The 25,341-nt window shown below is 43.0% G+C and overlaps 1 protein-coding gene across 4 annotated transcripts; it reads left to right on the top strand.

Moving 5' to 3' along the window:
- The first annotated feature begins 698 nt into the window (after window positions 1-698).
- Window positions 699-24,850, top strand: tmem102 (transmembrane protein 102). 4 transcript variants are annotated; one of them, XM_013915149.1, is made up of 6 exons: window positions 699-722; window positions 3,858-4,069; window positions 21,290-21,628; window positions 22,391-22,584; window positions 22,835-23,047; window positions 23,884-24,850. In XM_013915149.1, the coding sequence occupies exons 2-6, from the start codon at window positions 3,868-3,870 to the stop codon at window positions 24,481-24,483; spliced, it is 1,548 nt and encodes a 515-aa protein (XP_013770603.1). In that variant the 5' UTR covers window positions 699-722; window positions 3,858-3,867; the 3' UTR covers window positions 24,484-24,850. The 4 variants fall into 4 exon arrangements, with proteins under 4 accessions (XP_013770603.1, XP_005750080.1, XP_013770601.1 ...); XM_005750023.2 differs by lacking the exon at window positions 699-722 and adding an exon at window positions 1,715-1,913; XM_013915147.1 differs by lacking the exon at window positions 699-722 and adding an exon at window positions 1,926-1,983.
- Window positions 24,851-25,341: the final 491 nt, after the last annotated feature.

The raw sequence follows: 25,341 nt of genomic DNA, 5'->3' as shown, positions 1-25,341 counted from the left end.
ATGTAGCAGCGATGCAGAATATGAATAACTTGGGAATGTGCACACGAGGTTTACCCTCAGATATTAAACGGTAAGTGGTTCACCTATTGAACAACTGCTGGGGGATCCCAGGGAGACATTATTGCTTCATTTTATTTAACACATCTTATTTTTGGGAGTTTAATTCCACCTTCCCTGTGTGAAATTTTCTAAGTCAAATATCATTTGGGAATATAAAAAAGGAAGTTACTCCTTAACGAGCCAAAAGTTTTGCAGCTGAACTTCAGTGTCACAAGAAGTTCAATTTAACCCAACTCTGAAATGTCACCTGAAGAGATCTTTAAAGGGTAAAACAAATAGAATAAAAACCACAAGGATGTCATCACGATCATCTCAAATCTGACCTGAGATGACACGATCTGGATAGAGGATTGGAGTTTGTTGGATGAGGACGCTAAAGATTTCTGACTGTATCTCCTTGTGAGGTTACACAATATTTCACAAGAAAGATGACAAACTTAAAGAAACTTTATTACAGGGTCTTGCAGCACAGCTGAGACTGTCTACCTAGGTCTCAGCTTTGCAGCAGAAAGTTGGTACCATTAAGAGTTACGCAAAACATGCTAAGCTTTTTGTTCTTAACAGACACATTAACCACAAAGCCTCCTACTGCTCAGGACTCATCAGGCTCATTCTGGGAAGCTTGCTTATGACCTCCTTCCCCAGGCCTTGCTCCATTCAAGGTGAGGCTTCTGATTACTTTCCTTTTTTCCTACTTTGGGACAGGACTAACAGAACATCTCGGATCCAAGGAGCAAAAATAAGCTTGCTCCAAATGTTGTCTTCTGGGGTCATGTTTAGAGATAACGGGTGGGCTTGGAGTAGAGCCGCTGCACTAAATATAGTCTGCTGTGGAGGTTTGGGTAACCGACTAGGATGACTCCTCAGAGACGAGGTGTGTTGAGGGTGTCCGATTGGTCGGCAGAGTCTAGGACACACTGGGGAGATTATGTCTCTCAGCTCTGCATTTCTGTGAAAGAGCTGGAGTCAATTGCTGGAAGAAGGGGGGTCTGGGTGTTTTTGCTTAGACTGCTGCCCATGCAAACTGGAACTATAGAAGAGGCAGAAAATGCATCCAACCACAGCTTCCTCCCACAGCCTAATAGCATGCATGTTAGGTTAACTGGTGACTCCAAATTGGCCATAGGTGTTTGAATGGTTGTCTCTCTGTGTTAGCGCTGTCCTGAGTGTAACTGCTGCTGACTCTTTGACAGCAGGGATTGGCTCAATCTCCACCACAACCCTAGATGTCTTTCAGGTTTTCATCACACTGTTTTTGGAGCATTTAACCAGCACAAAAATGGATATGATACAACAGATAAATACAGGGAATATATTAATAATATCCAGTATATTTGTGTCTGATCCCCATCACCTTTAAATCAGCCAATGAGTGACATTGCTAATGCCATGAGGATCCAGTTTACATAACCTACCTCAAAATTAAAGGTGACATTTTTATCATACAGGATGAGTATTTCTTATTTCTTTCCAGCATCCAGCAGATAGCTGGATCACTGTGCACCACTGCTCTGATGGACTTGGAGCCTTCCAAAACACCAGCTGTGCAATCCTCCTATCAAACCTTCAGCTCTTGCCTTTATCTTCTTTGCGAGGCACATTTTTTAATCATAAACCTGACCTCACAAATCCGTTTGTAGTGTTGTAACGCGGGGCGTGCTCTCCACATACACCGCTAATCCCTGGATCCTCTGAGTAGGACCATGATTTCTGGGACGGTGTTGCCAGGGGAAAGGTGGTGCCCAGGACCTGTTGGAAATGACAGCTGAGGAAAGCGGATTGAAGCGAAGGCATCACAATAACATTAAAGATAGAAGATAGCGAAGAGAGTCCCTCGCGTCAGCGTGTAACGGGTGTGTGTCCGTTTGGGATATTTGGCAGCTTTAGCCTGACAGCTAATCATTTCACTGTGAACCGCGACTCGTAAGCTAACGACACCTACTCTCGCTGAGTGTGTGTGCATGTGGGTGCATGCATCTGTATGGGTTATGTGTGTGTGTATACATTTCAGTGTGGATGTGTGTGTGTGTGTGTGTGTATGACGCTGCGCTTGGATTCACTGTCCCCATCTGTCACGTTAGCTAGCATGCTAATTTGATGAGCTAATATTGGCTAATAAAAGAAATTAGCCGACTCTGGGCGAGGCACCGCACCGACATTATCACTGCGAGTCAGACCCTGAGCTAATGCGATAGTACACACTGATTGCAATCTCTTCTAAGCAGAACAGCGTTATTTTCTGACTTTAACGAATCGCTTAAGAAGCCTGCGTTGACTTTTAGACAGCAGTGTAGCTAATTTTCTCGGCTATTAGCTTTGCAGCTAGAAGTGGGGGGAGCTGGCTCGCTAATTGACCCAGTTTGGTGGGGCAAGGGCCAAGATATCATTCCGCTCGACTGAGCTTTGTTTACATTACAACTTTTAGGCTTCTTACTTTCAGAGCACGTTATTTAATGCAATTATTCAAGCCTATTAAAGGACAGCAGTATTTTTAACAGCACATCATTGACGTAATGCATTCCCAAATACGCTAAACCCTTTAAAAACTCCTGTCCCGCAATTAGTCCGGCCACCTGAGGCACCATGTAGTACATTTAACTTCACAGACTCATTCCTTTGCTCATGGTCGTGTTTACAACCAAATTACAAGTCTGTAATGTCATTAAAAAAGTAATAGCTCAGGTTTTATTAAACGGTATGTATGTTTTTGAGTTTTACTTGCTGTAGATACATTGACTCTCCTTTAAGGAAGTGAACACTTGTACTCTGGGGGTGTTTCTACAGTGTCTCCAAGAGGTCAGGGTTATCATATTTAACCAAAACTAACGTGAAAAACACGTTTTAGTTAAAGAAAATAAAAACAAAAACTAGACTTTTGTTAAAACTAACTGAAATGATTTTGGGAACCTACGAAAGATACGAAAAAAATATGTAGAGGTGATATCGTTAGTTTTAGTACTTTTAGTAAATGTGTTATTGTAACTTTCTTCATGAGGCTTTGGTTGGTCATGTTTATTGCGACTTTGGATGGCTACAAGACTGCGAGTCTACTGCTTTCAAAAGGTTGTGTGTTCATAATGTAACACCTGCTCTGATTTTCCTAAATCTTGTCTCTAGCAAAAATTCTTGCAACAGTGTAAATGGCTGAAAATGCTAAAAAATAATAGCTATGTAAATAGCTAAATGTAATGGTCACTGAAACCTTGAATGCTAAGTTTACCAACTTGCCGAAAGAGCTTATTGTTAATTGTATTAAAGTAATTTCATGACATTTAAAGTGAATGAAGCTGGATTGAAACATGATAGGTGTTGGTAAAAATAATTATTGGTGTTCATATGATTAAAAAAAGGCTGGAATTTCCACTTTTAGCAGTTTTGGTCAAAACATCAGTGTCACCTTTTCAGCTGTTATGATGCATTGGCGGTTGTTCCTTAATGTCATATGTTTCTCTGTGAAAGTGCCTCTCAGAGTCTCATGATTCACACAAGGCTGGTGAAAACAAGGCGGATATTATATGGGTGAAAACATGACTGCAACACTAAAACTGTCTGAGCACAGGCTCTGGTGTCAGGCACATCCTGTAAACAGATAGCCCTGTGGTTTGTTCTAGTGTGCTAAATGGTAAAGTTTAAAACAAATAGTTATTACTGGCACTGTGAGTGTATAATTCGTCCCTCAGGGGAGCTGTTTCCACTGCTTTAGTCATCACAGAAGGGCTATTGTGGTTTTCCAACATTTGAGCACAGAGGTTAAAAATAATGACAACAGTTTCACTTTCTCTGTCCTCATTTAACAGGGTTGTAGAGATGGAGTCCCTGATGAGCGCGGTGACTCCACGCTCCCCAGCACCCGCCAAGAAACTTTCTGAGGTGGACTTCCGCTCAGGGGCAACCCTGGAGCAGCTGTCGGCACAGGTATCTGAACTGGTACTGCTGGAGCAGGGGGAGTTTGGAGACCAGACCGCCTTAGAGGTCCACACTGCCAAGGACTTCATTTTCAACATGCTAGGTAGAGAGGTTCATTTCTAATACACACTTCCTTTCCGATTCCCTTCCTGTCGTGACTGTTACAGGAAGCTTGCAGAGATAGGACACAAATGCACATATCTAATTAGCCAATAGCACGGCAGCAAGTCAATGCATTTTGACTTAAGACACTATCAAGATGACCTGCTTGAGTTTGGCCTCCTTTAGCATTAATCTAGTGCACAGCTGGTACAATCTCACCCTACCTGAGTATTGTTCCTGACCATGTCCATCTGCACCCATGTTCTAATGGCTCCTTCCAGTAGGAAAACATAACATGTCACAAAGCTCTAATCAGTTCAAACTGGTTTCTTAAAGACCATTTATGTGCAGCACATATTTCTAACAGCATAACTTTTTGGATGGTAATCATTCATTTCCTGTAGCTGCAATCAATTGGGACTGGGTGGAAAAGGTTTCCCACAGATTTATATTGTATGTGCATGCAAATGTATGCGTGTGTATGATTTCTATTTCTGTAGCGATCATCTTTGCCGAGTAACTCTATTTAAAAACAAATAACAGAGCAGTGTCATTAGGTGTATCTTCAGTGAGTCTCACATCCTGTGTTGGGCTCCAGCTCCGCTTCTTGTTCATTAGTAGTCATTAATTATCCACAAAAGGAGAAAACTTGGAACAGTGGGGCACCTTTCCCAGGAGTGGCTGACCTACCAAAAGTAGTTCAAGAACGCAGTGACTGATTCGCTGCCAGTTATCACAAATGTTTAATTGCAGTTCTTGCTGCCAAATGTGGCAGGAAGGGGGCAAATACGCTTTCTTCTAAGGTTTCAGCCTCGCCTCGGTCGGTACACCACTCTCACGAAGCCTGCTTACAGTGCACACCTTTTCATGTAATGCCTACTGTTTTTGTTAAATGCACCTTTATGGTCAAGCAAGCATGCATGCATTTATTTACCCAGGGCTGTGCGACCTATGTGAGCAATGAGGAGTCTTTTTTAGCAACGCCCTGCTGTCGTCACCTGGACTCTGCCCAGCACAATCACACCATGCTGTGCTGGCTTAACATGCAGTGATCTGTGCTGGCATGCTTAATGTGAAATAATGATTAGAGTCATCAGCTTCATCCTGCTGTGCATGTGCTGATTTGCCTGTCCCTGTAGATTTAGTGCATCACAAGGCTCTTCAAGTACAATGAAAAAGTGACGAGTGAAAAGCGGTTTGGATTTGTGTCGAACTACTCGTCAGACTTTAGTACAGCGAGGTCATTTCTTTTTGACAGTTTTTGTTCGTAGTGAAATATAATTGAGGCAAAAAGAGTTCCCATTTAAGTGTGAGAGGATTCTCTTTCGTTTCGTGGCTCATGTTGGGAGCCAGCATGCAGGAAAATAATGAACAGCGTAGACCAGGTACAGTATGTTTAATTTAATCCTTCCGTATGCACTGAAGCTCCAGTGGGTCATTAAGAAGTCTGAAATTAACATCAAGAAAAGTACATTCCCCAGAAATCTGTTGCGGTGTGTTTAAGACTGCGGGAATAAAATCAAATCTTTTTTAAACAATAAAGCAGCCTCTCACGTGTGTAAAGGTATTTCTTGTTGCTTAGTTTTCATCTTAAGATTGAAAACGAGCACTAAAGTTTGGTTTTCTCTATAGAAGCTGGTCAGAACAGCAAGTTGGTGGCGGCAGAGCCGATCTCACAGACCCAGATCCAGCATTTGTAAACACGTGCTGGTCGTAGCACTTAGCACAAACATTCGCTATGTCGATGTTTGTTTCTTGACGTGGAAGTGAAAACGAGAGACACGGCAGAGAGTTTCTCTCTCTCTCTCAGCATGTAATAAAAGCAAAGCACTGTGGATGAGCTAGAACGCAGCGAATCAGGGTCGACCTTGTTCATGTTCACTTGTGAATGAGTTAGCCTTTATCACAAGGAGACAGATAATGTCACGCAGTCGCATTCATGTAGCGTTTTTCCCATCCTACTGACCGGTCAAAGCTCTTTAGACTCTAAATCACATTTTAACCACGTGTTTATAAACTGCTTTATGCTCTGCAGTTCAAACATTCAAACATCTGCCTCATTGATGGCTGATTTAGAATCACCAGTAAACCTAACAAGCACGTCTTTGGACTGTGGGAGGAAGCCCGAGTACCCAAACCCACACAGGCACAGGGACAATGTGCAGACTCCACAGACGCGAGACGCGTGACGAGAACGCTACTGAACTTGTGCCTAAAAAAAAATAGTACCTCACTTATTTGGAGGTACTTTGGATTTGATAAAGACGACGTTCTCCAAACACAGGTGCTCTGCAAAACTTGCCAAACACTCGTGGCAACCACCAGAGGAAACACGACTAATCTCCACCATCATCTTCAAATACAGCCACAGAGAACTGTTTGAAGAGTTCCAGAAAGACAGGGCTAGCCAAACAAAGGTTGCTAATGTTAAGACAAAGACATGATGCCTATAAATACAGTTAGCTGAGAGGGCTTCACCAGTCTGATACATAAAGTGGACCAGAGATACCGCATCCCCTCACGAAACTACTTTTCCCATGTCGCCATTCCACAAATGTACGAAACATGCCGCAGGACCGTCACGTTTGAACTGAGCCAAGCTGAAAATTACGCAAGCACTACAGTAAAGTTTCCTCTCCAGTTCTGACTTACATCATAACTGCTTGGTGAGTGGTAAAATGATGAACAACTGCACTGAGATAATTTGCAGTTTAATCTAAGTTATGTTTATTTAAAACTAATTCTATAGACCGGGAAGGATGTCTTTCAGAATTTTTTTATGTGGGCAATGTTTCAATGTTAAAGTGCACTTTGTTGTTACACTGCTAATACAGCAGCTTTCATTAAATAAAACTGTGCAGTAAAACGGAAATTATGTATTTGTTTTTTGGGTTTTTTTTTGCTATTTATTTTATCGCAAGTCATATCGTTATCGCAGTATTGATCACACTTATCGCACATCGCAGGTTTTCCTAATATCGTGCAGCCCTAGTCAAGAGTAACAATAGGTGTAGAAGCCACACTTAGAATTGCACAGGGTAAGCTGGGAGCCGGCACATGTTCCTTACTTAATCCAGATAACTCACCCCAAAGTCCTCTTATAGAAAACAATGCGAGGTTTATTAATCCACTTTCTTCTTTACAAAACAAATCCAGTGCTCAGACTTACTCAGAAGTTTGCATAAAGTCCAAACTGATCAGGAAACCATAATGCTTCACTCTCCAGCTCACACACAAAGTCAGTTACCCAGAGAGTCACAAATCAAAGTGACCTCTTTGAATTCTTTCTTGCCTGTGACCAACGACACAGCGTTAACTGAGATGATTGTATCTACTTAGTTTTTCTGGAAACGCTCGAGTAAGAATTATCGTTGGTCTTATTAATTATTTAATTAGTGATTAGAGTTAATTGGATTTAAAAATATTTAGTGCGTAGTTTGATCGCACACCTGACGGGCTGGCTTTGTTAAGACTTGATGCTCAGATTGTGTTTATTAGTAACAAGCGAAGTGTGTTTGTTTGTCCAATAGGTGGCACTCTCCTCCCTCCCTGCTGTCTCCTGTCTGCCAGCCCCTCTTTCTTGAAATGAGGCGTGTTTGGCCAGAAACTTTCAGGTCGTTTTTTTAAAATATATATATATATATATACACACACTTCTTTCTCCCGTGTGTATTTTTATTACCAAGTTTTACATTGCTGTAGATCCTCTTGTCAGTGCACAGAGATGCCTGGCTCACCCAGAATTACTATTCCTGTCAAATCAGTACTGTAGCATTGCTTGACAGACAGCTTCTCTAAGTTTCAAGGCTTCTCCTCCTCTAAGCTGAAATAGCTTCATCAAACGGGCTGCTTCCCCCGGGGAGAAATCACACAAATCAAGATGGAACTTGGCTTTTTTTTTTTTTTTATCGTATCATTGTGTCACCAAGTGCAGCAGATATTCCTGTTTCTGTGTAAAAGTTGTTGTTTTTTTTCTTTCTAGCCTTTTCTTTTGCTCACTTCTCATTTTTCATGACTGTGTTGCAAAGCCCTCTGCTTTCCTCTTTGCTCTATCTTGGCTGAGAAGCTCTCTCTCTAACGCTCTTATTTTTTTCTTGGTTTTTGAGGCATCTTTTGCCTGCATAATCACCAATGGTTTGCTAGCATTTTCATAGCCTGTGCCTCACCACCTGCTGTGACAGCTCCAACTGCGTATGGAAAGGGGAAAGGAAAAAAACAGAAAAAGTTTAGCACTTTCCACTGAGGGAGACAGTTTGCGTTCTAGGAATATAAAGTTAAGTATGCGGCGGTAGCCACGTTAGCAGCTTCTGTGCCTCTCGAGGTGCTGCGGAGGAGGAGAAGCAGCAGCGAAAAGCAAATATCTTGATGGAGGGGCCTTGTTAAAGCATGCCGGCCTGCTGTTGGAGGGGCTGCAAAGGTGCTGGCGTGTCGATGCCGTACACTAGTGGCTTCGCTTCAGCTTTTTTTTGCCAGCCTTTTCTAAAGTTTGAGCTGCAAAGGGATCCCTGCTGGGATTTGCACACTGTCAGAGAAAAGGAAGGAGAAAAGAGATTAAACTCTTATGCACGCGCACGCACCCGGTGTACCCAGCGATTTCCCCTCACAGCGTGACAGATTCAAGAAGAGGCCCTTATTTACCCAGCATCTGAGTAAACACTGTGGTTTTGCCTTCAGGCTACAGTGGCGGGGGGGCTACTGTGGATGTCTTTTGAAAAACAAAAGTGTGATGAGGGCAGAAATAGATCCACGCTGCCGGCGGAGCAGACGATCCGGTGTGGGCCCAGACGTACCCTTAACCCAGCATCACAGATCTTAAAGTTTGTTAGCGAGTTTAGTTCAGAGTTCATCTTCCCCCTCCTGATGTCGGGGAGAGGGAATTACTTTTGATCCAAGTTAAAAAAGTCACGAGTGTTCTTCAGCATCGGCCCAGATTCTGACATTTTTATCCGAAAAGTTCTCAGTTGTAGGTTGAAATGTTGAAGAATTACACTGTGTATGAATGTTTGAAGAAAAAAACAGTTTTAACAAACTGTATATATTAAAAAACAAAAGTCAAATGACAACTTTTCTTCCTCGTACTTGACATTAGTGGTGAGTCGATCACTGGGAGGGATATTCGGCATTTTTCAGATTTGGACAGAGGAGTTTTTGTAGCACCTGGGTTGGTGTTTGGTGCTGGCATGAGCTGTTTGTTTGGTGGAAATGTGTGAAGCAGCATCTGTACAAATTATTCTGGATAGAAGCATTTGTTAAAATGTATGTTTATTGACTCAGTCATTGTGGTTTGTTGCAGTTATGCATGTCATTCTCTTGGTCATAACTGGATTTGGTATCAGTTCTAAAAACGTAGCAGTAAATTCTGAGTATACATCAGATCTCCGCCTTTCCTTAGTTACAGTGACCTCCGTTCTCGCCTATGTCAGCTGATTTGCTGCTATTTTTCACACTTAGACCTCTTGACTGTGTGCCCATTTGAGTGATAAGTGGGGGTGGTTAGACTGAGAAGTGCCATCAGCACCTTAGTTGCTTTCGTCCAAGTCAGAAGAAGGATGAGTGAAAAGGTCACCTTGAGCTGTGAACTTATTAGTGAACATCTGAGTGATTTTTACCAGCGATATCACTATAATCTCATTTCATGAAGTTATGGTGGTTCTGTGAATGTTGCAGGCGCTGGCCTTTAGCACTGAAACATACAGTCTATAAATATTTTTGCCCCCATTTTATTTTTAGGTGTTTTGGTGATTGTCTATTGTAATATCCCAAAGCTCTTGAAGGCACATTTATATAACTTGTTTTGTTGTGCCAACAGTCCAAAAACTCAAATATATTCCATTAATTAATAACTGAACCGCCTGTTCATATTTGAGAAGCTGGAACGAGTGACATTTTCAGTGTTTCAGCTGGAAAACATGGACTGTAAATGAAAGATGGATGTGGCCCATGTGACGTCTCCCAGTTTGTGTTTTTGGCCTCAGAGTTAGTCTTTTTGGTGTGGCCGTGCTGGTTTTCAGGAGCAGGAAGTTACCATATTTAGACGAGAGGTTAAAGTTAGCAGCTAATGCTAGCAAATGTGATTAGCAAGATTCATCCATAATTTTAATTGGTGCACTGCAAAGACAGATGTACTCACATTACTCAGAGTATGATTGTGATAGTCCTGACTATACCGTAAAATATTATTTATTGCACCCTTAACGATGCATGTGGACGATTTGACGAGCGGTTCCTCTAACGAGGGAAATCATCCTTCTACACCAAAGATGTAAACATGTTAAGTTCACGGGGGCTGACTGTTTTGGATCCAAACTCATGTGGCCACTAGAGGAACTTAAGTTTTGGCTGACTGCTGTTTTCTTTTTTAGCCCTGGAGGTTGTTGCTTGTTTAGAAAATAAAATAAATGGATTAATTTTCCATCAGTTGACTAATCTTTTTTTATTATTATTCAATAATATGTAATGTAAGTTTGAAAACGGTGCTCGAACACTGTCATTCATTACATTTGTATGAAGATCTTAAAGCAGCTTGAAGCAGCCTTGCTCTTTAATATCCAAACATGGCCTCGTGCATTCAGCTAGTGAAGCTGTAGTAACACAGGAATGAAATGAATCAAACATAATCTTTGCTATTTGTGAAGAGCACATAGCAAATTGGCAAAGCCATTTAATTATGCAAGGATTGTGCACAAAATGCAGAGACTTGCATATTTTCTTAGCTTGTATAGCTTATTTTCCACAGTTGGGCAGCAGCAGTATCCAAACACTGAGAAGCCAGTCAGAGCAGAACATGTTATTCTCCTTCAACGCTTTAATATAGTGCATTTATCCAGCACTGAATTTCTCCCCTCAACCTTTGCAGCAGTTTCATACACACTCACATGGTGCGACGCATATTTCATTTTTGTGAGGGGCGGGAGGAAAAAAATCCCTTTTGGTTTAATTTGAACCGTCAAAACAGCAGCGGCATCCCTGTGGGAAAGCAGCTCGCTGTGGTCCAAGCCGTGTCTGGCCGGTCTCCCGCTCTCGCCCGCTCTCGCTGGTGGGTTTCTGCGTGACTGATTCGCAGCTGGGTGCTGTGACTTCTCTGCCTCAGATGCTCCAGGTCCAGCTGTAGTTTTTATCGCTGGCTTGGGCTGGTGGCTCCACGTGGTCTCCTCTCTCTCATTAATTCTCAGTTAATGCCATTTTGTATTTAAGAGCCCGTCTTCATTCGTTCTTGGCAGGTACGCAAGAATCACGGTGCTGCAGACAGAAAAGATGAATGAAATATTTGTGCTGGATTAGTTAGGCTTGGTTTCTGTTCACTTTCCGTCAGCTCAGGCTCACCAGTGCCAGGCAGCACAGATGAACAGCATCTTGCCTGCCATAAGCGATAGTCATTGTTGACACCTTTTTTTGGCACCTTGTAGCTTCAAATCTAAACGATCAGAAAGCTGGCGTGTCAGTGAAAATGACTGCGAAACACTAAATTGTTGCAACCGTCTGCATCCTGTGACTGAACATGGCCACAGACGTCATTCATTGTAATTGAACTTGTTGTATTTATCATGTTAAATAAGAAATATTCTGACACTGGGTGACGGCATCTGCTCATTTTAATAACTGTGGTTGACACTCTCATTTTTGCTCCTTCATAATCGCACTCGGAAGTATTCCCGAGGGTAAGAAAAGGGAATAATTTGGGCAGTAGCTGTCAACCGATAACAGTCAAAGGAGGAGGGTGCAGCTACGTGAGGCGCTGGATTCACAGCTCACTCGCAGGCTCTCCAAAGTTTTTCACGAGAAAATCACCTCTTTGTTACAAACAATTAAACCCTCACCATTCATATTTTCTCCTAATTTGACTAATTTAATTTCTGCCTTCATTAAGTGTCTCAAACGAGCTCCCGTCTATACTTCAAAAGAAGACATTTGAACATTTCCAAACACAGAGCGTCGCGATGGACGGAGTGACTGAGCCTTCATATAAAATTCAGCAAGTGTGACATTAACTGATACACTGAACTCGTTCATGTGTAACTGCTCAAAACCCGAGCGAGGACCGAAGGAGACCTGGGGGGAAAAAGACCTGAATATATTATTGTGGGACTGATGTTGAATATAATCCAAGGAGGCAGTGGAGCTTGTGCTGGGTTTGTTTTGCGTGTTAATAGGCTTTAGAGTTTGTCACTGATGCCGAGGTGTGCAGTTATTGGATGTGTCAGTTTATGGAGCTCTTTTGCTCCCTGACTGCTTACATTTCTGAATATAGGATGCAAATGTAGTGGGATTGGGTTATTATTATTATTATTATTATTATTAGCATAGGTAAACATGCTCTGTGTGCACTCTTTATATCCAGCACCTGAGCACATTGTGATGTAAATTGTGCGATTTGTGAACGTAATCCGACCTCAATCCATACCAGGTGTACGTTGGAAGTTTGAGCTAAGGAGCGTCCCGGAGCCACGTACACGTATTACCGTCGTCCCTCGTTTATCGCGGGAGTTCTAAAAATAACCCGCGATTGGTGAAATCCACGAAGTAGCCAGCTTTATTTTTTACAGTTATAAGTGTTTTAAGGCTATAAAACCCCTCACTACACACGTTATACACTTTTCTCAGACAGACATCAATATTTTCACACTTTTCTCTCTTTTTTTTAAACACTCACACAAGTTCGAACGTTCATAGAAAAATAAGTCCAGTATAGAATAAAACCAAAGATCAAACCGTGTTTTAGGTCCAGAACATGGGAACAGAGCAGCTGCCGGAGAATTCAACATTAATGAATCAAGTTGTAAAGTTGTCAAGGAAGTAGAGGAAGCAAGAAGAGATGAGTTGAGTAAAGTTTGACTTATCTGACTGTTTTTTTTTTTTTGTTTTTTTTTGCTTAATGCACCTTATAATCCGAAAAATACGGTAACTTCTACCTTCCTTTAGCATGTCCAGAAGTCCAACTTTTTGTGTGATGGTTAGCATCTTCCTCTGCCTTTTGGGTGCTACTGCAGGTGCCTTTGACGGTGCAAAACATTTCGTCGACATTGTTGTGTTTGTTGGAGACAAAAAATTACAAACATACAGTACAGCACTTCAGAGTCAGACTGCTAGTGATCAAAGATTTATGTAAATTGACAAGCTGAATGCAATCTGTACTGTACAGGAGACGGGACGGAGGAGATTGATTGACAATGGTCTACAGCCAACCAAAAGCATGCAAAATTGCGCAAAAAAAGTCTGCAAAACAGCGAAGCTGCGCAAGGTGAACCCCCTTATGGCAAGGGACCACTGTATTAGAATCTGACAAGACACTATAGATGTGTAAATGTCTGTACAGGCTAGCAGCTAGCTGAGAAATGAATGCGAAGTCTCCATGTTCTCCAAGGACCTTCTTCCTATATTTACATTTATTGCTCCCACCTCAGGCACGTCTGTGGTTTGTAGTGATGCATTTTGGTTCACTTGGTGTTTATTTGGATTTCTTCAAAGAAACCAAATCATGGAGAAAAACTACAAGACTTAGCTAATGCTAACCTACCTCCCAATGCTGTTAATATTATAAAAGCTGCCGTGTAAACAGGAGAGAGGTTGTAGCTGGCTTCATGTTCAGTGCAGCTATACTCTGCGCAGTGAAGAAGCTACAAAAAGGTTGCGTAAAGCGGCACACTTCCACCTGCTGGCATACAATGTTAAATAATGCCCCACAACAAAAATCATAGCATGGAAGTTTACACCTGTTATGGGTTATAATATTCTCCATTCCATTGTTTAAGCTGTCTGTGGCTAACACACATGGATTGGCTAATTCATCCAGACTCTCAGAACTGATTTGGTAACTTAGCTGATTATTTTAGTTATTTTATTGGCTCATTTTATAAACTAACCACTGCTAGACTTGTTCAGGGTACCTAACGTACAAGTAGGTAACATTATCTTAATGTAGTTGCTGCTAACAAATTCATTTTTTATTTAACAGTCACTCGTGTAACGACTGACTTGTCTAAAACACCAATAATCAACATGCGGGCAGTTAGCCAGTTAGCTGTAATTTAGCTAGAACCCTATATCTGATACATGATAGCGCACTGTCTTCTGCATAGAGCTCAGCCCTGATCTGTGAGGTGCTGAATGCTGATTAGAGTTCGCTTAACTGCCGTGGGTATCATTAATTAGTAACAATGGCTCTCTGGATGTTACACAGGGCTCCTTTGTGACACTGAATTGATGACCGAGGAGAATTTGAGCCACCTCTTTTGGCCCGTTTTATTGAAATACATCATCTTTATGTGGCTTCTCAAACAAATGAGCCTCACTGCTTCTCTAAAATGTAAAAGTAAAACTGCAGCCTGGCTTTTTCCCCCTCGGCGATAATTGCCTGTCATTTAGTGGGACATCATATCACAAAGTAACTGGCATCAAAGCAGCAATGTGGAGCTGGAACACACTGACAGCTTCTTGCATCCCCTCTCTCTGCAGGTGGTTTCAGACACACCATGTCTGCCGTCACTCTCAGCCCTGTTTCTTGCTCCTATTAATCACATTTTATGTCTCTCTCTCTCTCTCTCTCTCTCACACACTCTCACACACACTCACACACACACACACACACACACACACTAAACACCTGGCTCAGTGATGTGAGACATCCCCTCCAATCAGATTAAATTGGAACTTCTCAATTCCTCTCCTTCTGAAAGCCCTATTTTGGAGCTAATCTCCTGACTCGATATGAATTCATAAACAGCGCGGCGTCAGAATGGCTCACCTTTCAGCGGCGGGGTTGTCTCGGATTAATCCGGCTATTAGCGTGCGAGGTGAGGCTGTGAGAAGCAGCAGTTGAAAAGCACAGATAACATCCAGGTTGAGACTATATTAGTCAGGAGTCATTTGTAACGGACTGAATTGCTCCTTGCGGGATGTGGCTGCTTTTAAAATGATTTTCATGGCGCGCTCTGCAGCAGTATTAGAATTTTATTGTCTGGAATAACAGAGAGGTCACGCAGAGGTGGATTCTCAGAAAAAAAAACATCACTTTCTGAGACAAATGACATCCCCTCCCACTACTGCACAAAGATGGCCTGAAATAAGAACTTGGATGTACCTCATTAGTTAATCTCCCAGAAGCATTCACAGTTGAAATTGGCTGGTTTGATGTGAATACAGTGATTAAACAAGCTAATGGTGTAATTACATGTTTATGTCATGGTTTAACGTACTAGCAATCAGTAATGGTTTAAGTGTCAGCGTTCCTTAGGGCTGTATCCACGTGTACAATAGTGCTGGAAACAGGAAGTCCTTTAATGAGGAATGTCACAAATGAAATGTTCTTGCAGATAAATAAGCGTTAAAAATAAATGTGTGAGGATGGTATTATTAGCATTACCTACATCTCAGTTGTTAGTGCAGTCAGGTTCATGTAGGAATCCTCGGTTTATTTAGAGGAATCACATTTTCCAGAGAGATTTGCAGAGCTATGGGTGGGTGTATGAATCTGCAGAGGTGTGTGGCAGAGTATTTTCGCTCTGCTATGAGAGAGGATGTCGTTCCCATGTTGCCTGCGCTCTGCTTCGGGGAGGCTCTCTCAGCAGCGTCTCTTTGTACTGTAGCTTTGTTCTGACACCTGAATGCACCATTGTGTAATGCAGAGAAGAGTATTTCTCTTAAAGACGTGTCTGAATGTGTCTTCACTCTCTAACGCTGTACACTTTGAAAACTTTGGCTTGAATTTTGCTTCATTTCAAATCAAGATATCTCATATTTTAATTGGTCTGTTTAGCATGTAAGTCCACAGTGCACTGATGCAATTCGATCAATTTGCACTCATATTACGTGCTGATGTGTTCAGTTGTTGACAAAGACAGATGACAATGACAGAATGGAGTCGTAGTATAAATAAATGGCTATTGATTTTGAAATCCTAGTAAATTAGTTTGTGTGTTTAAAAAAGAATAAAATGAAATAGTCATGATATTTATTCTACGTTTTAGGCAGGAACCTGATTGAAAGCACATCTGTATGTAAATGCATTTGAATCTCCAAGTTTAAAACATGTTTCACCTAAGCCTCTTTTATCATGATCAAAAGTGGACCTCTGCTTTTTCACGCTAGTTTATTTTCTTTCATTCAGTTTCATTTGGGCCCACGTCCCTCTAGAACAGGGGCGGGGAACTCTAGGCCTCAAGGGCCGGTGTCCTGCAGGTTTTAGAGATCACCCTGGGTGATTAGTTAATTACCAGGCCTCTGGAGAACTTCAAGACATGTTGAGGAGGTAATTTAGCCATATAAATCAGCTGTGTTGGATCAAGGACGCATCTAAAACATGCAGGACACCGGCCCTTGAGGCCTGGATTTCCCCACCCCTTGTCGAGAAGCTGCCACTTGGCAGCCATCCTGAAATGCCTCCAGACACTCCTTTGGGCTTATTTTGAAGTATTCTTTTAAAATTAACTTTAGTGCTCACAAAAGCAAATACTATAATTGTATGTAGTAACACTGGTCAAATGTAAAACCCTCTAAAAGTGTGCTAATGGAAACACTGGGGAAAACAGTGGTTGGAGACTGAGGTTGAAGTGGTTGCTTCTAAGATGGGGACCTGTCTGCAACCACTCACAGCAGACTTCAAAAGGGACTTTGGTGCATGAGACGACCATAAGAGGGAGCTAGTCTGCAATCAGTGCTCAGTTAGATGGGGGCAAGTTGACAGTTACATGCTAATAACATCAGTCAGACAGGTTGGACATGTGGGGAAGCTAACTGCTACCAAATAGTCATTTCACAGACCTAGAATTGAGTCTAGAGTAGAAATAGCTCTTAACGGAAAAATTTTCCTTTAATAGAAATCTGCATTCAAAGACATTTCTTACAGGATTAGGGTTAATCCGTGGCTGTGAAACCAGCCGAGACTGTCTCCATTTCAGTTCTGTTCTCAACCGTGTGTGCTCGCCTATAGACTCACACATCACAGTGTGTTGTGCGAGTCACGTGTGCCCGCATGTTCACTGGCAGATGCCCAGCTAAGCAGCGTGCGACTGTCGATTTGAGAGTTTGGTATTAAAAAGTCGACTGTGTTCTTTGGAACAACCTCAAACTCCCCACATCCAGCGTGGAGACTGAAGAGTCCTCACTAATTGATGCAGTTTCTCCTCTGTGCTCTGGTCTCTAAGCGAAGCTGGAGAGATAAGATGCTTTTTATTCTTTTTTTTTTTCATCACTCTTTTCCTCCTCCTCGCCTATTTGACCCATTTTTATCAGTGGCAGATAAAACCAAACAAATCAGAGGAGCTGGAGCTTCAAACTTTTTGCCCTTTGGCTGGCGTCTCTGACACTGTCTTTTCTATTTCTTCTTCACTTTGATCTGCCCATTTACCATTTCTACCCTTTCCCCCTGTCTCTTTCTGTCTTTTCAGGTTTGAAGTTCTGATAATCAGTTGGTCACACTGTGCCCACTGTTATAACTGCCTGGCTAATATTGTGTCAGCCCCTCTTTTGATGCCAAAACATCCCCGACCCGTTAAGGCAAGGGTGGGGGAACTCCAGGACTCAAGGGCCAATGCCCTGCAGGTTTCAGAGATCACCCTGGGTCAACACACCTGAATCGAGTGATTAGGCCTCAGACCTCTGGAGAACTTCAAGACATGTTGAGGAGGTAATTTAGCCGTTTAAATTAGCCCTATTGGATCAAGGACACATGTAAAACCTGCAGGACACCGACCCTTGAGGATGTTCCCCCACCCCTACGTTAAGGCATGGGCTCCTCTAGACCCCTGAAGGTTTGCTGTCCTACCTGACACCAAGATGTTAGCAACAGATCCTTTAAGTCCTGTCTAAGTCTTGAGGTGGGACCTCTTTGGATCAGACAGGTTTTTCCAGCTCATCCCAAACATACTCAATTGGATTGAGATCTGGGAAATTTGGGGGCCAAATCAACACCTCAAAATAATTGTTGTGCTTCTTAAAGCACTCTTAAACCGTTTTTGCTTTATGGTAGAGCACATTATCATATTAAAAGAGGTCACAGCCATCATTGAATACCGTTGCCATGAAAAGGTTACATGGTCTTCAACCATGTACGTACGTGATGTGTGTCAAAGTAGCATCCACATGGATGGCAGGACCCAAAGTTTCAGAGTTCTCACTAATGTTACGCCTGATCGGTGCATGTCAGTTGATGATGTGTTTTGCACTGTAGCGAGCACCATTGACCAATGCTTGACCCCCGTATGGTATCATCAGTTGGCTACAACAATATGAGGTTTCTGTTAGCAGGATGTTTGCTGAAGATCCACTGTTACAGGTTAAGTGCTGGAAAACTCCTCTGTCAAGATGGCTGATAAACAGACTAGATTACTGAATTACCTGTTTAAAACTAGTAATGCTATCACCTTTAGGAATGCTGAGGGCGGCTGGAGATGCAGAGGACTTTGAGTGTTTTACATAAAGTCCAACAGGAGCATCTGTCTTAGGAGTGAGCGACACTTGTCTAGTCGGAGAACGAATGGAGCTCGTAGAGTTAGATGGGCCGATTCTGCTGAGAAATGTGAAGATCTAAAGACGAGCTGTCACGTACTTCCTGCTTTCCTTCTTCTCATTGACAGCTCACCCTGTGGTGCTTTCTTTTTCCCCCCTCCTACTTCTCAAAGCAAATCACCAGAGAGATGCTCATCAGCAGTTTTGACTTTGACTCACACGCTAGTCCCATGTTCATTTTTCCTCCAGTTTCCAGCCAGTTTTGTTAATACTTTATAGTTAATCTAACTCTTTGGCCTTTTTCATGTAAAGTAGCACACAGCATGTGGTGGTGATGCTGCTGCTGCATTGGTTCTCATCAGCTGTTCCTGCTGTTTCTATATTTATTATTTATATGACACGATTCTTTAATTTTTACTAGGAAACCAGCCAGATAAACCACATTAAATTTAACAGGTTACATCACTGGAAGACCTAAGAAAGGCTTTCTTTATACCACTTTGTGTTAGCGAATTATTAGCTTCATCGTTTGGCTGATACGGTGGCCGTGAGACGTCAAACAGATAGTTGGTTGTTTTTTTTTTAAAGCAACGGAGGTCGCGTAAAACACAATCACAAAAAAAGCTAAAAAAATGGAAGTGTTTCTTGTAGTATTTTTGTAGTCTTTTATTCAACTTCTAATGTGCTTTTTTTGTGCTTTTTTTCTCATTGCTGCTGTTTTTTTCCCCAGTCCATTTGACCTCTCGGGGGCACCGTAGGCTTATCTCTAGGGCTCCACCATATCATGGCGCCTGTGATAATAATACATTTTTATGTATGCATTTGCATTCACTTGTCCACACAACAACTAGACGAGCCCAGGCATGTCTGAAACTGAGAGCTGCTTAGCCGTCTCCAATAATTTAGTAAAAAGGGCACTATTTCAACAACCTCTACCAAAGCGCTGCACTTCATAAAATATGCAGGAAAACTGTTTCTGCTTAGGGTGGAAATAACACACTTAGGCAGAAATGCATCATATATAATAGCAGATCATGATGTGTGTAAACAAATTACTCCACCAAGCGTCGCTGGAGTACTCACTCGTTATGACGGGAAGATCAAACTGTAGATGGAAATTCCTGGTGCGGTTACGTGGTGGAAAAGCCAGGTTTTAAGTAGCTGCTCAAAAAGCTAAGTATACAAGATCCACAATAGAAAATATTTTTAAATTTCAGAATATGTTGTAGGTGCGTTGGAAGAAAAATTCCCCAAAAGGCAATTAAGTGAAACTCCCACAAACCTGTCTTGCTTCCTGGTAATAAATTTAGGCCATTATATTCTAATCAGGTACCTGATGAAGGTAAACAGGACAGAAGTGTTGTAATTTTTTAATAAATGTATTAGCGACAGTGTGTGGGAGTTTCATTTAATTGTTTTGGGGGAGTTTTATTATGTGACAATATTGTGTAGATGGTACAAAAGTTACATTGTTAAGTTTCACTGTTGTTGTTAAAGTGTTGCTGATTCTATTCTTACATTAGACTCCTGTTCTGTCTGTCTGTGGATGAAGCTGCTGCTGCCAGCTGAATGAAGCTGTTTGGAAAACGAGTCGATGTTTTTGCTTTATCAGTTTGAAATACTTTATGGAATAAGCACAATTTCTTTTTGTGTATAAATTATATTCTATAATTGTCCAATAATCTTGTAGTTTTCAGAGGGAAAGTTGGTAAACTTAGCAGACTGTCACTGGCTAATATTGTAACTGCAGCTGTCCAACTTTTCTGATATGACATCTATCCTGTGTCTTTGGGTCTCTGCTTGTACCAGCACCGGTCATATACCGGTGTTAATGCGTAGAGTAATCTAGATATTTGCCTTGCACACAGGTACACGCACATGCGCACACATGGCTCTACGTGAAAACATCACATACCACTGAGGTTTTGTACCCATGTAACAGGATGAGAGGATCACATTAGGAGCTTTGCGCCCCCACCCATGGCCTGCTGGCTTGGTCTGATGCCCCCGTTGCAGCTATCTCCAGCTGCTTTACTGCCCTGTGGGGATAAACACTCTCAGGTTCAACCTCTAACAATCTCTTCCCTGCAAAGTGTTTTTGAAATATTTGTGCTTTACCTTTGACCTATAGTAGCTAGCAGGGAGCTTCACACCAGTGCAGTTTTGGCTGTATGATCAAGGCTTTTTCAGTTGCACTTTAAAGCTGGCAAAACATAATTTAGTTGACTCCAGCACTGCAGCTCCCAGGGGCCTGGAGCCTGTAACATATACAGCACAGCTAAGTAGCCATAAAGGGATTTGAGGGATCGAGTTTCTCTCATATAAACTGTCCAAATAACAGAGTGAGGAATTCTTTTTATCACTCCTGATGCAGCCAGGACTAAAATACAATGAGGATATAATGAGATGATCATCTGATTACTGATATTTATCACCCCACCTTCATCTTATATATGCACTTAGCTAACAAAACTATAAAACATTCATCCTTTTTTCTTTAGCTCGTTACCTGGAGATGTGTAAAAGGATCTTTGTTTGTGTCAGTCTGTTTATTCTTCATGTTTGTGTAGCATATGTGGGGCTGGGATTGAGATTTTTCAGTCCTACATGTAAGCACTGAATTGTTCATTAGGGTCTAGTGCAGTGCTCATGCAGGACTCTTTGACAAACTCACACATCTGTGAGCATCTACAAGTGTAATGAAATCTGACAGAGAGCAAGGAAAAGAAGAGCAGGATCTATTTAATTAGCTTCTCTTCCTCTTGCTCAATAATTCTAGGCTTAGTTCAGAAAGTGGACCAGCGCCTCCCGGTGGCCAACGAGTACCTGCTGCTCTCTGGCGGGGCCCGTGAGGGCGTCTTGGACCTCAACCCCGAGGATCTTGGGGACTACGCCAAAGGGGCCGACTTTGACCTGGACTTCACCCTGTTGGTGCCCGCCCTTAAGCTTCACGACCGGAACCAGCCAGTCACTCTGGACATGAGACACTCCCCGCCCTGCCACTCATGGCTCAGCCTTCGCCTCTGTGACTCCAGCATCCTGTCCCGCTGGAGCATCTGCTGCCAGGAGGAGAATGGGCATCCCACTGAGGAAGAGGAGGAGGAGGAGGAGGAAATGGGTGAGTTGCAAAAAAAAAAAAGGATAATCAGAGATGAAACTGGGATGGAGAATTTCCTAGATGGAGAGGAGGACTGTGTGTGAGCTGACTGAATCGAAGTCATGTCTCTCATAACCTGATGCATGGTGTTGTGATACAATTTTAAATAAACTGAGCGACGTTTACGAGTGTAACACCTTTTTTACTCACGTCTCAGCCTCTCTCATCCTTTAGGTCACAGTTTACACTGTATAGCACAGAGGAAATAAAGGGGAAACACGTAAACAGTGGAAGATCAATTAAATCTATTTAATGAAGTTTACAGCCTTGAGGCCTGCTCCCAATGATGTTGTGACTTATGCACGTCCTGCGGGAGCAGTTTCAGCGGCTGCAGTAGTTTTTAATTTGCCCGCGATTTTTATGTGACAAATGACGCGTTCAGTGGGAACGGGCCATTAGCGTGCCCGGAGTATTTGTCTGAAATTGGCTTCCGTCGGGACCCTGAAACTTTGGCGCCGTAAATATGTGATGTATTGAGTGTCCTACTTTTTTAGTGTGTATAAACAGCCCCACAAGATTACTGTAGCAGGCTGCAGCGTCTCGAGTAAAGTAAACAAGAAGTACAGAAAACAGAATAACAACGGTCTTCCAGGTCTTGTGGGGTTCTGGCTAAGCACCTGAAGTGATGAATGTGAGATCTTCGGGCTCTGTGACTGCACGCTGTGAGATAAATGTATAGAAGCAGTGACTCATCCTGCCTCACGCCATCCCTTCCCCGCTCAGGTAAAGGCTCCATCCCCTCCCTGGGCTCCCCTCAGTCTCTGGATGGATGCTACTTCTCTCCCGCCCTGGTGACGGACTGGTTCTGGGGGGTCGTGAGTGAGGCTGTAGAGGAGCTGAGGCGCAGCCCCCAAAGAGGCATCCCCACCCCAGACCGCCTGGAGAGAAACGGACCCCTCACTACTATTATCCTGCAGGTACAGCTTCGGCTCTTCTTGCGGTGATAAACTGAAGCCCTCTTTACGCCTCAGTCGATAAAGAACATCAGGGCTGTTTAACTTTGCAGCTGTGAGAAAATTGCTCCTATTCATGGGACGTTTATGTGGAGTGAAATCATTATTGCAGAGGATTGTAGTCAAATGTTAAAATCATTTTTTTCACGCCCTGTTTGTAATTCAGCACCGAGTGTGTGACATTTAATATTCCTCCACACTCTCCTTCCTGCAGGCAGGCTCGAGCCGGGTGCTGTACGACCTTCTGCCGGTGGTGTCGTTTCGAGGCTGGCCCGCTGTGGCCCAAGGCTGGCTGACTGCCAACCACTTCTGGGATGGTAAAATCACAGAGGAGGAGGCCATATCTGGCTTCTATCTGCTGCCCTGCTGCTCCCCGCTGGGTGGTCGGCCCGACAGGGAGTGGAGACTGGCGTTCTCACGCAGCGAGGTGAGTGAGATTGTTACCGTAGTAACAATTTTCTTTGTTTCCAATGTTCTTTTTCATTTATGCTCCATTTTTATTTCACTCTTATTTGCAAAATTGGGTATCATTTTATTGATACTCTTATTGATAATACTCTTCATACTCTTTGTGTGTAACACAAGGATAAAGAAAATGTAGCATTTTTAGCACTTAGAGGTATTTTTACTTTTGAAGAATGAGAATTATTTTGCATCCTTTCTGCTCGCTGATTCAGTGCTGGTGATTTTAAGGCAGCTCTTCCACACATGACGACAGGCGAGGCAAAGATGATGTGTTACTTAACCCTGACTTGTTTTGGAGACAGAAAATTGATGCCTCAAAGTAAGTTTCAGAAGTGAAAATATGCTGACTCTTTTTATGTAATCATAAAGCAGCCTGTGACAATATCTGACAGAAAGAGTCACTGCAAGTCTGTCTATGTAAGTCGCTCTATTGCGGTGTGGACAGGTCAGCGTCTCTCTCTGTGGCTTCAGAGAAGTAAACACTCTGTGGGAAACTTTTGTTGCCAGCTGACACGTTGAGATCAACTCGAGTAAGGCTGTGTTCCCCTCTGCTAGTTCTCTGTGTGCTCTACTCCATCTCTCACCACGTCTCTAAAACACACACAGCCATATGTGGACGTCTGGTAACAAAAAGAAACTATTGAAAGAAGCTAGCACGACCAAACTAGACTGTAGAGGCGATAAATTAGAGAGAAACAAGTGCACATAAATGAGGAATCTAAGTAAAAATCAACAGCAGCTCCCTGCACTCTTTCCTACTAACTGGTCACTCATTGGCTTTTGTTTCTTCTGTTACAGGTTCAGCTGAAGAAGTGCATCCCCTTCCCCATGGCCCAGGCGTTCCAAGCAGCCAAGGCCGTCCTATCTCGTATCCTGGCCCGTCCACGAACAGGCCTCAGCCTCTACCACCTGCGCACCCTTCTCTTCTGGGCCTGTGACCGACTTCCTGCTGCCTACCTGTCCTGCCCGGACACCGACACACCCGGCCGCCTCCTCCTGGGACTCCTGGATGATCTGGCTCATTGCATCCTGGGTAAAAACTGTCCAAATTACTTCCTGCCCCAATGCAACATGTTGGAGCATCTGACAGACGGCCAGGCACTCCTTGTCGCCAGGAAATTGGCCCACGTGCGCTCGGATCCCAGCGAGCACCTGCGGGCGGCTCTGGACCAAGCCCAGCAGGCGGGCCAGCTGAAGAAGGAGCTGACAGCAAGCACTAACGGCCACAACTCCCCCGGGCATCACTCGGCCAACGGCATCATCTCACCTTCAGAGGACAAGCTGGCGCAGCGGCTCCAGCAGCTGGTCACAGAGAACCCTGGGAAATCCATATCCGTCTTCCTCAACCCCGATGATGTCACCAGGCCACACTTCCGCATCGATGACAAGTTCTACTGACGCAGACACGCTGCAGGGAAGACGTATGGAATTAGGTGTGTTTAGCTAACAAACACACTGAAGAACGCTGTGCACACGCTCCTGTTTGACCATCCTACGGCGATGAAGCCGTGCTGCTCGACTGACTCTTTAAACCAAAAACACTCATTTCTCACTACTGAAAAAAACGAAACAAAAAACGTCCAGTTTACACGACGTTGCATAATGGACATGATGTCACCAAGCTGTTGCCACGGAGATGGCCCTCTCTTAACGAGCTGGCCTTAACAAGACTTATCAGCTGGTGCTGAAGACAAGGGCCGGGCTTTAGTCACGAAAAATAAGTCCAGTGGAGATGAACACAAAGTGTGTGTGTGTGTGTGTGTGTGTGTGTGTGTGTGTGTGTGTGTGTGTGTGTGTGTGTGTGTGTGTGTGCGTGTACATGTTCGCCCAAGAGTTTTCATCCATTACTTACACTTCTGAAGTCAGCGGGAGAAAAGCTCCATGTTTGGTGCATTTCTCCCTTTTTTATTCCAGATCAGAGTGGGCGATAGCTGAATTAGAAAGGAAAAACAAGGTGTGGCTGATGTAACTGAATGTAATGTTGTAAGGAGAACTGCCGAGTCTTTATAGTCTCTTTTCTCTTTAAGCTATATTTTAGCCCTTTTTTTTGACCCTCATGCCTCAATTTATGACTTTTTTTCCTCCTCACTTTAAAAAAAATCTTTCTCAGGTATGCACAACCCTGTTTTTGTAGGTCTATGATTATAATGTTTCATGTCAAATACATTTCATGGGGTGATGAAATGTACCAAAGAGCTACGTTTGAGCAGAACAAACACGTTTTAACATGTGTCGACATCGTACTCCACACGGTCA

This window comes from Pundamilia nyererei, unplaced genomic scaffold (assembly GCF_000239375.1).
Source record: "Pundamilia nyererei isolate P.nyererei 1_Seehausen unplaced genomic scaffold, PunNye1.0 scaffold00260, whole genome shotgun sequence".
Lineage (NCBI taxonomy): Eukaryota > Metazoa > Chordata > Actinopteri > Cichliformes > Cichlidae > Pundamilia > Pundamilia nyererei.
The sequence above is the reverse complement of the archived record's forward strand: the minus strand, read 5'-3'. Positions and strand labels throughout refer to the sequence as shown.

What these genes read in the sequence shown, in the direction of transcription:
- tmem102 (XM_013915149.1), top strand. Translation starts at nt 3,868, where the DNA reads ATGGAGTCCCTGATGAGCGCGGTGACTCCACGCTCCCCAGCACCCGCC. An exon ending in TCACTACTATTATCCTGCAG is followed by an intron (nt 22,585 to 22,834) that starts GTACAGCTTCGG and finishes TCCTTCCTGCAG; the next exon opens with GCAGGCTCGAGCCGGGTGCT. An exon ending in TGGCGTTCTCACGCAGCGAG is followed by an intron (nt 23,048 to 23,883) that starts GTGAGTGAGATT and finishes CTTCTGTTACAG; the next exon opens with GTTCAGCTGAAGAAGTGCAT.